The sequence below is a fragment of the Oncorhynchus gorbuscha genome, linkage group LG24 (assembly GCF_021184085.1).
Source record: "Oncorhynchus gorbuscha isolate QuinsamMale2020 ecotype Even-year linkage group LG24, OgorEven_v1.0, whole genome shotgun sequence".
In the NCBI taxonomy this organism is placed as follows: Eukaryota; Metazoa; Chordata; class Actinopteri; order Salmoniformes; family Salmonidae; genus Oncorhynchus; species Oncorhynchus gorbuscha.
In genome coordinates, this window is record NC_060196.1 from 61,008,132 (window position 1) to 61,021,686 (window position 13,555).

At 51.0% G+C, this 13,555-nt stretch overlaps 1 protein-coding gene across 7 annotated transcripts in view; it reads left to right on the forward strand.

Annotated features, from left to right (window-relative positions):
• LOC124013240 (CYFIP-related Rac1 interactor A-like) overlaps positions 1-11,872 on the forward strand; it is a 112,850-nt gene extending 100,978 nt beyond the window's left edge. For all 7 annotated transcript variants that reach the window (XM_046327493.1, XM_046327494.1, XM_046327496.1 and 4 more), the window contains 3 exons: positions 3,808-3,934; positions 4,072-4,142; positions 9,528-11,872. In XM_046327493.1, coding sequence (XP_046183449.1) covers positions 3,808-3,934; positions 4,072-4,142; positions 9,528-9,591 — 262 coding nt within the window. In that variant the 3' untranslated portion in view covers positions 9,592-11,872. The remainder of the gene's footprint in view (positions 1-3,807; positions 3,935-4,071; positions 4,143-9,527) is intronic.
• The last annotated feature ends 1,683 nt before the right edge of the window (positions 11,873-13,555 follow it).

The following is a 13,555-nucleotide window of genomic DNA, read 5'->3' on the forward strand; positions in this document are numbered from 1 at the left end:
AGGTTTAGGCCGAGGGATGTATAGTATTTTGTGTGCTCCCGGGCAAAGGTGTCTAGATGGATTTTGCATTTGTGGTCCTGGCAACTGGACCTTTTTTGGAACACCATTATTTTGGTCTTACTGAGATTTACTGTCAGGGCCCAGGTCTGGCAGAATCTGTGCAGAAGATCTAGGTGCTGCTGTAGGCCATCCTTGTTTGGTGACAGAAGCACCTGATCATCAACAAACAATAGACATCTGACTTCAGATTCTAGTAGGGTGAGGCTGGGTGCTGCAGACTGTTCTAGTGCCCTCACCTTATTCGTAGATACAGTTCAAGTCAGAAGTTTACATACACCTTTAGCCAAATACATTTAAACTCAGTTTATCACAATTCCTGACCTTGAATCCTAGTAAAAATTCCCTGTCTTAGGTCAGATAGGATCACCACATTATTTTAAGAATGTGAAATGTCAGAATAATAGTAGAAAAAAATATTTATTTCAGCTTTTATTTCTTTCATCACATTCCCAGTGGGTCAGAAGTTTACATACACTCAATTAGTATTTGGTAGCATTGCCTTTATATTGCTTAACTTGGGTCAATCGTTTCGGGTAGCCTTCCACAAGATTCCCACAATAAGTTAAGTGAATATTGGCCCATTCCTCCTGACAGAGCTTGTGCAACTGAGTCAGGTTTGTAGGCCTCCTTGCTCGCACATGCTTTTTCAGTTCTACCCACACATTTTCTATAGGATTGAGGTCAGGGCTTTGTGATGGCCACTCCAAAACCTTGACTTTGTTGTCCTTAAGCCATTTTGCCACAACTTTGGAAGTATGCTTGGGTCATTGTCCATTTGGAAGACCCATTTGCAACCAAGCTTTAACTTCCTGACTGATGTCTTGAGATGTTGCTTCAATATATCCACATAATTTTCCACCCTCATGATGCCATCTATTTTGTGAAGTGCACCAGTCCCTCCTGCAGCAAAGCACCTCCACAACATGATGCTGCTACCCCTGTGCTTCACGGTTGGGATGGTGTTCTTAGGCTTGCAAGCCTCCCCCTTTTTCCTCCAAACATTACGATGGTCATTATGGCCAAACAATTCTATTTTTATTTCATCATAATATAATAATATAATAATATATGCCATTTAGCAGACGCTTTTATCCAAAGCGACTTACAGTCATGTGTGCATACATTCTACGTATGGGTGGTCCTGGGAATCGAACCCACTACCCTGGCGTTACAAGCGCCATGCTCTACCAACTGAGCTACAGACCAGAGGACTTTTCTCCAAAAAGTACGATCTTTGTCCCCATGTGCAGTTGCAAACCGTAGTCTGTCTTTTTTATGGTGGTTTTGGAGCAGTGGCTTCTTCCTTGCTGAGCGGCCTTTCAGGTTATGTCGATATAGGACTCGTTTTACTGTGGCAATAGATACTTTTGTACCTGTTTTCTCCAGCATCTTCACATGGTCCTTTGCTGTTGTTCTGGGATTGATTTGCACTTTTCGCAGCAAAGTATGTTCATCTCTAGGAGACAGAACGCATCTCCTTTCTGAGCGGTATGGCGGCTGCGTGGTTCCCATGGTGGTTAAACTTGAGTACTATTGTTTGTACAGATGAACGTGGTACCTTCAGACATTTGGAAATAGCTCCCAAAGATGAACCAGACCTGTGGAGGTCTACAATGTTCTACAATGTTTTTCTGAGGTATTAGCTCATTTCTTTTGATTTTCCCATGATATAAAGCAAAGAGGCACTGAGTTTGAAGGTAGGCCTTGAAATACTTCCACAGGTACACCTCCAATTGACTCAAATTATGTCAATTAGCCTATAAGAAGCTTCTAATGCCATGACATAATTTTCTGGAATTTTCCAAGCTGTTTAAAACCTCTCTGGGATATGTGGGATGGTAGCGTCCCACCTGGCCAACATCCAGTGAAAATTCAAATAAATTACTATAAAATGAAACTTTGATGAAATCACACATTCGTGTAAGATACCAAATTAAAGCTACACTTGTTGTGAATCCAGCCAACGTGTCAGATTTTAAAAAATGCTTTACTGCGAAAGCAAACGATGCTATTATCTGAGGATAGTAAACAAAGAGAGAAAAGTATATTTCAACCCCTGCAGGCGCGACACAAATCCAGAAAAACACAGGTTCCAACTTGCTCAACATGACGACAAAATATCTCATAAGTTACCTGTAAACTTTGCCAAAACATTTCAAACTACTTTTGTAATACAACTTTAGGTATTTTCTTACGTAAATAAACTTTTTTATCAAATTGAAGACGGGATATACTGTGTTCAATACCGGAGGAAAACAAAGTGGAGCGTGCTTTCAGGTCACGAGCCTCTAACAAAGAGACTCGAGCCTCGTTCTGAACAGTCTTACTTCTTCATTTCTCAAAGGAAAAAACCTCAACTAATTTCTAAAGACTGCTGACATCCAGTGGAAGCGGTAGGAACTGCAAGAAGGTCCCTCAGAAATCCCAATGAAAACCATTGAAGAGAGAGTGACCTCAAAACAAAACAAAACTCTGAACGGTTTGTCCTCAGGGTTTCGCCTGCCAAATAAGTTGAAGTGAAAATACTGCCCCTATCCCAAATACTGGTCCCAAAGAAGTTAAAGGCACAGTCAACTTAGTGTATGTAAACTTCTGACACACTGGAAATGTGATACAGTGAATTATAAGTTTTTAAAAATCTGTCAGTAAACAATTGTTGGAAAAATGACTTGCCAAAACTAGTTTGTTAACAAGAAGTGGTTGAAAAACCAGTTTTAATGACTCTAACCTAAGTTTATGTAAACCTCCGACCTCAACCCATTTTACATCAATTGTATAGCAGACCCTCACGCCAAATTGGGTCAAAAAAAAATTTGAAATCAACAAAGCTTGGAGAAGACTGTCTTTGGTATGGTTTGTTTGTCAATTAGGGTGAGCAGGGTGAAAACGTGGTCTGTAATTTGGTAAAAAAGCCAATTTGACATTTGCTCAGTACATTGTTTTCACTGACTCTGCTGTTAATGATAATGCAGAGGATTTTCCCAAGGTTGCTGTTGACACATTGGCATGATAACTCATTATCATAAAAGTCATTATCAAAAGAACACCAGCGCCTTAAAGCTGATTAAAGCAATAACAATCCCGCTCTCTTTCTCTCTCCCTTTCTCTACCCCCTCACTCTCTCACCCACCCTCTGCCTCTCTACCCCCTCACTCTCTCACCCTCCCTCTGCCTCTCTCACCCTCCCTCTGCCTCCCTCTGCCACCCTCTGCCTCTCTCACCCACCCTCTGCCTCTCTCACCCTCCCTCTGCCTCTCTCACCCTCCCTCTGCCTCTCTCACCCTCCCTCTGCCTCTCTCACCCTCCCTCTGCCTCTCTCACCCTCCCTCTGCCTCTCTCACCCTCCCTCTGCCTCTCTCACCCTCCCTCTGCCTCTCTCACCCTACCTCTGCCTCTCTCACCCTCCCTCTGCATCTCTCACCCACCCTCTGCCTCTCTCACCCACCCTCTGCCTCTCTCACCCTCCCTCTGCCTCTCTCACCCTCCCTCTGCCTCTCTCACCCTCCCTCTGCCTCTCTCACCCTCCCTCTGCCTCTCTCACCCACCCTCTGCCTCTCTACCCCACCCTCTGCCTCTCTACCCCACCCTCTGCCTCTCTACCCCACCCTCTGCCTCTCTACCCCTCCCTCTGCCTCTCTTTCCCTCTCTCTCCACCCCCTTTCCCCCTTCCTCTCTCTTTCACCCTCCCTCCCCCCCACCTACCTCTCTCCGATCCCTTCCCCCTCCGTCCCTCTCCTCTCTCCATAGTGAGTACCGTTGTAGGTTCACCAACACAGACACCATGTTGTTCTGTATGAGGGTGATGGTGGGAGTGATCATTCTGTACGACCATGTCCACCCTGTAGGAGCCTTTGCCAAGACCTCCAAAATAGACGTAAGAGACACAAACATCCATGTTTCTACTCTTAACATGCTGATTCTATCTGACCACACATGCCTTGATGCCCTCAAGTAGGGTGATGACCTTAGTCTAAAGTGGTGTGTGTCTTTGGTTTGTGTTTGTGCGTGCAGATGAAGGGCTGCATCAAGGTGCTGAAAGAACAGCCTTCCAACAGTGTGGAGGGACTATTGAACGCACTGAGGTGAGGAGGGAGGGAGGGAGGGAGGGAGGGAGGGGGAGGGAGGGAGGGAGGGAGGGAGGGAGGGAGGGAGGGAGGGAGGGAGGGAGGGAGGGAGGGAGGGAGGGAGGGAGGAGAGGGAGGGAGAGAGAGAGGCAGAGAGAGAGAGGCAGAGAGAGAGGCAGAGGGAGAGGGAGGCAGAGAGAGAGAGAGAGAGAGAGAGAGAGAGAGAGAGAGAGAGAGAGAGAGAGACAGAGGCAGAGAGAGAGAGAGGCAGAGAGAGAGAGGCAGAGAGAGAGAGAGGCAGAGAGAGAGAGGCAGAGAGAGAGAGGGAGAGGGAGGCAGAGGGAGGCAGAGGGAGAGGGAGGCAGAGGGAGGCAGAGAAAGAGGGGAGGGAGAGAGGGAGAGAGAGAGAGAGAGAGAGAGAGAGAGAGGGAGAGAGAGGGAGAGAGGGAGGGAGGCAGAGAGAGGGAGAGAGGCAGAGAGAGGGAGAGAGGGAGAGAGAGATAGAGAGAGGGAGAGAGAGAGAGAGAGAGGCAGAGAGAGGGAGAGAGAGAGAGGGAGAGATAGAGAGGCAGAGAGAGGGAGATAGGCAGTGAGAGGGAGAGAGAGGGAGGGGGAGAGAGGCAGAGAGAGGGAGAGAGGCAGAGAGAGGGAGAGATAGAGAGGCAGAGAGAGGGAGATAGGCAGTGAGAGGGAGAGAGAGGGAGGGAGAGAGAGGGAGAGGGGGAGAGAGAGAGAGGCAGAGAGAGGGAGAGAGGGAGAGAGAGGGAGAGAGGGAGGGAGGCAGAGAGAGAGGGAGGGAGGCAGAGAGAGAGGGAGAGAGAGGGAGGCAGAGAGAGGGAGGCAGAGAGAGAGAGGGGGAGGCAGAGAGAGGGAGAGGGAGGCAGAGAGGGAGGCAGAGAGGGAGGCAGAGAGAGAGGGAGAGAGAGAGGGAGGCAGAGAGAGAGGGAGGCAGGGAGGCAGAGAGGGAGAGGGAGGCAGAGAGAGAGGGAGGCAGAGAGAGGGAGGCAGAGAGAGAGAGGGAGGGAGGCAGAGAGAGAGAGAGGGAGGGAGGCAGAGAGAGGGAGGCAGGGAGAGAGGGAGAGAGAGGGAGGCAGAGAGAGGGAGGCAGAGAGAGAGAGAGGCAGAGAGAGGGAGAGAGGGTGAGAGGGAGAGAGAGGGAGAGAGGGAGAGAGGGAGAGAGAGGGAGAGAGGGAGGGAGGCAGAGAGAGAGAGGGAGAGAGGAGGGAGGAGAGAGGGAGGCAGAGAGGAGGGAGGCAGAGAGAGAGGGAGGCAGAGAGAGAGAGAGAGAGAGAGAGAGAGAGAGAGGGAGGGAGGGAGGGAGGGAGGGAGGGAGGGAGGGAGGGAGGGAGGGAGGGGGGAGGGAGGGAGGGAGGGAGGGGGAGGGAGGGAGGGAGGGGAGGGAGGGAGGGAGGGAGGGAGGGGGAGTAGACAGAGACAGACAGAGAGGCAGACAGAGAGAGGTAGAGAGTGTAGCTTGTATGTACATATACTCATCTCACATGTCTTTCTCTCCTCCTCCTCTCCCCCTTTCTCTCCTCCCATCCTCTCTCCTCCTCCTCCTCCTCCTCCTCCTCTCCTCCTCCTCCCATCCTCTACACCTCCTCCTTCTCCTCCATCCCCTCCTCCTCCTCCTCCTCCTCCTCCTCCTCCTCCTCCTCCTCCTCCTCCTCCTCCTCCTCCTCCTCCCTCCCATCCTCTCCCATCCTCCTCCTCCTCCTCCTCCTCCTCCTCCTCCTCCTCTTCTCTCCTCCTATCCTCTCCTCCTTCTCCTCTCTCCTCCCATCCTCTTCTCCTCCCATCTCTCCTCCTCCTCCTCTCTCCCATCCTCTCCTCCCATCCTCTCCTCTTCCTCCTCCTTTCTCCTCCTCCTCCTCCTCCCTCCTCCCTCCTCTCCTCCCATCCTCCTCCTCCTCCTCTTCCTCCTCTCCTCTCCTCCTCCTCCTCCTCCCATCCTCCTCCTCCTCTCTCCTCCCTCCTCCTCCTCCTCCTCCTCCTCCTCCCTCCTCCCTCTCCTCCTCCTCCTTCCATCCTCTCTCCTCCCATCCTCTCCTCCTCCTCCTCCTCCTCCTCCTCCTCCTCTCTCCCTCCTCCTCCTCCTCCTCCTCCTCCCATCTTCTCCTCTCCTCTCCTCCCATCTCCTCCTCTCCTCCTCTCCTCCCTCCTCCTCCTCCTCCTCCTCCTCTCTCCTCCCATCCTCTTCTCTCCTCCCTCCTCTCCTCCTCCTCCTCCTCCTCTCCTCCCATCCTCTTCCTCCTCTCCTCCCATCCTCTTCTCTCCTCCCATCCTCTCCTCCCATCCTCTTCTCTCCTCCCATCCTCTCCTCTCCTCCTCCTCCTCCTCCTCCTCTGCTCCTCCTCCTCCTCCTCCCCTCGTCCTCCTCCTCCTCCTCCTCCTCCTCCTCCTCCTCCCATCCTCTTCTCTCCTCCCATCCTCTTCTCTCCTCCTCCTCTCCTCCTCCTCCTCTCCTCCCATCCTCTCCTCCCATCCTCTCCTCCTCCTCCTCCCATCCTCTCCTCCTCCTCCTCCTCCTCCCATCCTCTTCTCTCCTCTCTCTTCCCATCCTCTTCTCTCCTCCTCCTCCTCCTCTTCTCTCCTCCCATCCTCTTCTCTCCTCCCATCCTCCTCTCCTCCCATCCTCTCCTCCTCCTCCTCCTCCTCCTCCTCCTCCTCCTCCTCTCCTCCCATCCTTTTTCTCTCCTCCTCCTCTTCTCTCCTCCCCTCCTCCTCCTCCTCCCTCCTCCTCTTCTCTCCTCCCCTCCTCCTCTCCGATCCTCCTCCCCTCCTCCTCCCTCCCTTCTCCCTCCCTCCTCTCCTCTCCTCCTCCTCTCCTCCCATCCTCTTCTCCTCCTCCTCTCCTCCTCCTCCTCTCCTCCTCCTCCTCCCTCCTCCCATCCTCTTCTCTCCTCCTCCTCCCCTCCTCCTCTCCTCCCATCCCTCTCCTCCTCCTCCTCTCCTCCCATCCTCTTCTCTCCTCCTCCCATCCTCTCTCCTCCTCTCTCCTCCCATCCTCTCCTCCTCCTCCTCCTCCTCCTCCTCTCCTCCCATCCTCTTCTCTCCTCCTCCTCCTCCTCCTCCCTCCCATCCTCCCTCTTCTCTCCTCCCTCCTCTCCTCCCCTCCTCCTCCTCCTCCTCCTCCTCCTCCCTCCTCCTCCTCCTCCTCCTCCTCCTCCCATCCTCTTCCCTCCCTCCTCCTCCTCCTCCTCCTCCTCCTCCTCCTCTCCTCCTCCTCCTCTCCTCCCATCCTCCTCTCCTCCTCTTCCTCCTCCCATCCTCTCCTCCCCTCCTCCTCTCCTCCCATCCTCTTCTCTCCTCCTCTCCTCCTCCTCCTCTCCTCCCATCCTTCTCTCCTCCCCCTCCTCCTCCTCCCTCTTCTCTCCTCCCATCCTCTTCTCTCCTCCCATCCTCTTCTCTCCTCCCATCCTCTTCTCCTCCTCTCTCCTCCCATCCTCTTCTCTCCTCCCCCTCCTCTCTCCTCCCATCCTCTTCTCTCCTCCCATCCTCTTCTCTCCTCCTCCTCCTCCTCCTCCCATCCTCCTCCTCCCTCCTCCTCCTCCTCTCCCTCCTCCCATCCCTCTCTCCTCTCTCCCTCCTCCTCCTCCTCTCTCCTCCCATCCTCCTCCTCCTCCTCTTCTCTCCTCCCATCCTCTTCTCTCCTCCCTCCTCCTCCTCCCATCCTCCTCCCATCCTCTCTCTCCTCCTCCCTCCCTCCTCCTCCTCCCTCCTCCTCCCATCCTCTCCTCCTCCTCCCTCCTCCTCCTCCTCCTCCTCTCCTCCCCTCCTCCTCCTCCTCCTCCTCCCCTCCTCCTCCTCCTCCCATCCTCTCTCCTCCTCCTCTCCTCCTCCTCCTCTCTCCTCCCATCCCTCTTCTCCTCCCATCCTCTCTCCCATCCTCCTTCTCTCCTCCCATCCTCTTCTCCCTCCTCCCATCCTCTCCTCTTCTCCTCCTCCTCCTCTCCCTCCTCCTCCTCCCTCCCCTCCTCCTCCTCCCTCCCTCCTCCTCCTCCTCCTCCTCCTCCTCCCTCCTCCCATCCTCTTCTCTCCTCCTCCTCCTCTCCCATCCTCTTCTCTCTCTCCCCTCCTCCTCTCTCTCCTCCTCTCCTCTCTCTCTCCCATCCTCTTCCTCCTCCTCTCCTCCTCCTCCCTCCTCCTCCTCCTCCTCCTCCTCCTCCTCCTCCCATCCCTTCCTCCTCCTCCTCCCTCCTCCTCTTCCTCCTCCTCCCATCCTTCTCTCTCTCCTCCCATCCCCTCCTCCTCCTCCTCCTCCTCCTTCTCTCCTCCCCTCCTCTTCTCTCCTCCCATCCTCTCCTCTCCTCCCATCCTCTTCTCTCCTCCTCCTCCTCTCCTCCCATCCTCTTCTCTCCTCCTCCTCCCCTCCTCCTCCTCCTCCCCTCTCCTCCCATCCTCTTCTCTCCTCCCATCCTCTTCTCTCCTCCCATCCTCTTCTCTCCTCCCATCCTCTTCTCCTCCCTCCTCTCCTCCCATCCTCTTCTCTCCTCCCTCCTCCCCTCCTCTCCTCCTCCCCTCCTCCTCCTCCTCCTCTCCTCTCCTCCCTCCTCCTCCCTCTCCTCCTCCTCCCATCCTCTCTCTCCCCTCCTCCTCCCATCCTCTTCTCTCCTCCCATCCTCCTCCTCCCTCCTCCTCCCTCTCCTCCCATCCTCTTCTCTCCTCCTCCTCCTCCTCCTCCTCCTCTCCTCCCATCCTCTTCTCTCCTCCTCCTCCTCCCTCTCCTCCCATCCTCTTCTCTCCTCCTCCTCTCCTCCCATCCTCTTCTCTCCTCCTCCTCCTCCTCCTCTCCTCCCATCCTCTTCTCTCCTCCCCTCCTCTCCTCCCTCCCTTCTCTCCTCCCTCCTCCTCCCATCCTCTTCTCTCCTCCTCCTCCTCCCTCTCCTCCTCCTCCCATCCTCTTCCTCCTCCTCCTTCTCCTCCTCCTCCTCCTCTCCCTCCTCCTCCTCCTCCCTCCTCCTCCTCCTCCTCCTCCTCCTCTCTCTCCCATCCTCTCTCTCCTCCTCCTCTCCTCCCTCCTCTTCTTCTCCTCCTCCCCTCCTCCTCCTCCTCTTCTCTCCTCCCATCCTCTTCTCTCCTCCCATCCTCTCCTCCTCCCATCCTCTTCTCTCCTCCCATCCTCTTCTCTCCTCCCATCCTCTTCTCTCCTCCCATCCTCTTCTCTCCTCCTCCTCCTCTCCTCCCATCCTCTTCTCTCCTCCTCTCCTCTCCTCCTCCTCCTCCTCCTCCTCCTCCTCCCCTCCTCCTCCTCCTCCTCCTCCTCCTCCTCCCATCCTCTTCTCTCCTCCCATCCTCCTCCTCCTCCTCCTCTCCTCCCATCCTCCTCCCCTCCTCCTCCTCCTCCTCCTCCTCCTCCTCCTCCTCCCATCCTCTTCTCCTCCTCCTCCTCCTCCTCTCCAGGTATACGACCCGACATCTAAACGACGACAGCACCTCCAAACAAATCAGGGCTCTTCTCCAATGAGAGTGAGAGGAGCAGAGAGAGGGAAGGAAGATGAGATAGCGAACACGGAGGGAGATGAAGAAGAACGAGGGGTGAACAAACTGTGGTGCTGAATCCTGTTTGTTTACAAGAATGAAAAGCAAAATGATCCGGTCTGATAAGAAGCGCTGATGAAAAGAACAAGTCTATGTGTTGCTCATCATTCTGTCTCCCATTTTGTAAAAAAGAAAATGAAGGAAGAGAAACTATAGAGATATATATTAAAGAGAAAAATAGCAAAAATAAATAAATAAACAAGTGTTACAAGATGGAAATAAGACTAAAGAAGAAGAAAAACAAGGAAAAAGCTATATTAATGAGACTAAAGAAGAAGAACAAGGAAAAAGCTATATTAATGAGACTAAAGAAGAAGAAAAACAAGGAAAAAGCTATATTAATGAGACTAAAGAAGAAGAAAAACAAGGAAAAAGCTATATTAATGAGACTAAAGAAGAAGAAGAAGGAAAAAGCTATATTAGAAAATCTACAGTCAGTAAACTAAACTAAAAAAGAAAACGACTGAAAATAAACACAAAAAGATTAATATTCCGTACAACAACGTTATTCTGAAAAATATTTTTGCACTGGTGTAGAATATAAACAACGCTGTCTGTTAGTCTCGAAGTAGCCACTGTAAAGATTTAAACCAGGCTCCATTACAAACATTAAAGAATAAGACTGGGAATGACAAATCGGCCTGATTCCAAACCAATAGCTTGTCCCTTTCCAAAAGTCCTGCCTCCTCCAATCTAAAAGGACTTGGAGTTATATGCAGTACAAATCCAAACAAGCTGTCAGGTAGCCAACAAGGTCCTAGGGATCGGGATGAGGTATTGGTTTGGGACTGGGCACCTGTGTAGATTAGGCTCAGTCTCTGCATTGAGGGTCCATCCCAATCGTCTAAAGGGGCTTCCTCCACTCCTCAGCCTCTCCTCATTTCCTCTCCTTCATCTGCACTGAACTGAAACAGGTGTTACGTTAATGTGATGGATACAAACCAGAAATGAGTCACTTTGCAGATGAAGGAAAGTCAGAAAGGAGACATGGAGGGAAATCTATTTTTAGCGTATTGAGATGCACCCAGACACTCCATGTTGATTTCCTCATCATACAACCACTCCTATTGATCCTAACCCCACCCCCTCCCATCCACTTGCATCGTAACCATGGGAGCTGTGCGTGTTCTTGGCACTAGTATGTAATGTTACGCCGTAAATGGAGTCTGTGATTCGGACCTCTTTATGGTGCCAAAACCTTTTGATGATCCACATTAAAGTTCATGCAACTTTTCATACAACAAGTGCCAAAACTACTGCATCATCAGAAGGTGAGGATTGAGTTAAGGAGATAGTGACTACAACAAGCCTTGTAACACTGCTTGATATCTCTCTTTAAGGGGTTAAGGAGATAGTGACTGACTACTAGATATCTATCTCTAGGGGGTTAAGGAGATAGTGACTGACTACTAGATATCTCTCTTTAGGGGGTTAAGGAGATAGTGACCGACTACTAGATATCTCTCTTTAGGGGGTTAAGGAGATAGTGACTGACTACTAGATATCTCTCTTTAGGGGGTTAAGGAGATAGTGACTGACTACTAGATTTCTCTCTTTAGGGGGTTAAGGAGATAGTGACTGACTACTAGATATCTATCTCTAGGGGGTTAAGGAGATAGTGACTGACTACTAGATATCTCTCTTTAGGGGGTTAAGGAGATAGTGACTGACTACTAGATATCTCTCTTTAGGGGGTTAAGGAGATAGTGACTGACTACTAGATCTCTCTCTCTAAGGGGTTATTTAAGGAGATATTGACCATAAGCATTTTGCTACACTCACATCTACTAACCATGTGTATGTGACCAATATAATTTGATTGAAAACATAAAGAGAAGGGCAGAGACAAGCCTATCAGGGAGGGACTAAGGCAACATCATAAGAGGATAGATACATGCAGACACACACACACACACACACACACACACACACACACACACACACACACACACACACACACACACACACACACACACAGAGGCAGAGTCATTAGATCACTCAGAGATTCACAGTGTAAATAAGTGAGCGAGCTGAGTATTTTCTCATCAGGCTCCTACAAGGCCAGCTCGGGTCCTCCAGAATAAAATACACAAAAACAATAACAAGCGTGCTTCTGATCCACTAGAGAGTTCTTCTTTTAGTATGAGGCAAATAAACAGTTAAGTCACTGAATAAGTGGGTATTGAAAATAAAGAATTTCAAAAGGAGATTTTACAAAGCATTGTTGTACTTTCCATGTCGATAAACCTCATTCTAACTTCATTTGAGCTCATAATGTATTTTCTATACAGGGGTATGTGGCACAAGCATATTCTGTATAAATATATAGACGGCATGTTGTAAAAGTTCTGACATAAAAGGTGGTTTTATTCCTTTTTAATTGTTCAGTGAAGCTGACATTGGGTATGCGTTGTCTCTCTCAGAAATACAACGGCTTGGCTTGGACCATTGGACTTGCTGTAGTGAGTCATATGTTTCAAAAAAATTCAAACTTCATCTAGGAGAGGGGGGAGCTAAGAGGGCTCCATCTAGGGGGCTAAAGGGGCTTCATCTAGGAGAGGGGGGGGGCTAAGGGGGCTCCATCTAGGGGGGGGGGCTAAAGGCTAAAGGGGCTTCATCTAGGAGGGGGGCTAAAGGGGCTCCATCTAGGGGGGCTAAAGGGGCTTCATCTAGGAGGGGGGCTAAAGGGGCTTCATCTAAGGGGGTGACTAAAGGGGCTTCATCTAGGGGGGGGGCTAAAGGAGGGGGCTTCATCTAGGAGGGGGACTAAAGGGGCTTCATCTAGGAGGGGGGACTAAAGGGGCTTCATCTAGGAGGGGGGAGGGGCTTCATATAGGGGACTAAAGAGGCTTCATCTAGGAGGGCTTCATCTAGGGGGCGACTAAAGGGGCTTCATCTAGGAGGGGGACTAAAGGGGCTTCATCTAGGAGGGGGGGACTAAAGGGGCTTCATCTAGGAGGGGGGACTAAAGGGGCTTCATCTAGGGGGGGCTAAAGGGGCTTCATCTAGGAGGGGGGACTAAAGGGGCTTCATCTAGGAGGGGGGACTAAAGGGGCTTCATCTAGGGGGGGCGACTAGGGGGGGGGCTTCATCTAGGAGGGGGGACTAAAGGGGCTTCATCTAGGAGGGGGGGACTAAAGGGGCTTCATCTAGGAGGGGGGACTAAAGGGGCTTCATCTAGGAGGGGAGACTAAAGGGGGGGCTTCATCTAGGAGGGGGGCTAAAGGGGCTTCATCTAGGAGGGGGGGGCTAAAGGGGCTTCATCTAGGAGGGGGGGCACTAAAGGGGAGCTGTCCATTTGCTTGTTATTTTGTACATTTTGTGCAACAATAAAAATGTGTAATTTATTACATTCAACCAATGGCGTGTGGTGTCTTTGTGGTCTTAACCGGATGAATTTATTTGGCGTTTGAAATTCAACAGAAGGACAACAGAGTTCCAAATGTGGATCAAATGAGTGGAAGTATTTTGATATTTTGTGATATTTTTCACTCCAATGCACGCAAAGAATGCATCCCAAAATGGCACCCTATTCCCTAAATTGGTCTGAAGTAGTGCACTATGTAGGGAGTAGTGTGCCATTTTGGGACACACATGTAAGGAGGTGTGTCTGATTAAGGATCCCTCTAATACCTTTCACATGGAAAAATGTAACTCAAGCAAAACCAATCTCCACTGTTATTTGGTAGGGATCAATCCAATATGTGTAGTTTAAATAATATTCAGTAACTATTCCCAGTACCTATTCCCTATATTCACTACATATTCCCTATATTCAGTACCTATTCCCTATATTCAGTACCTATTCCCTATATTCAGTATATTCAGTACCTATTCCCTATATTCAGTACCTATTCCCTAAATTCAGTACCTATTCCCTATATTCAGTA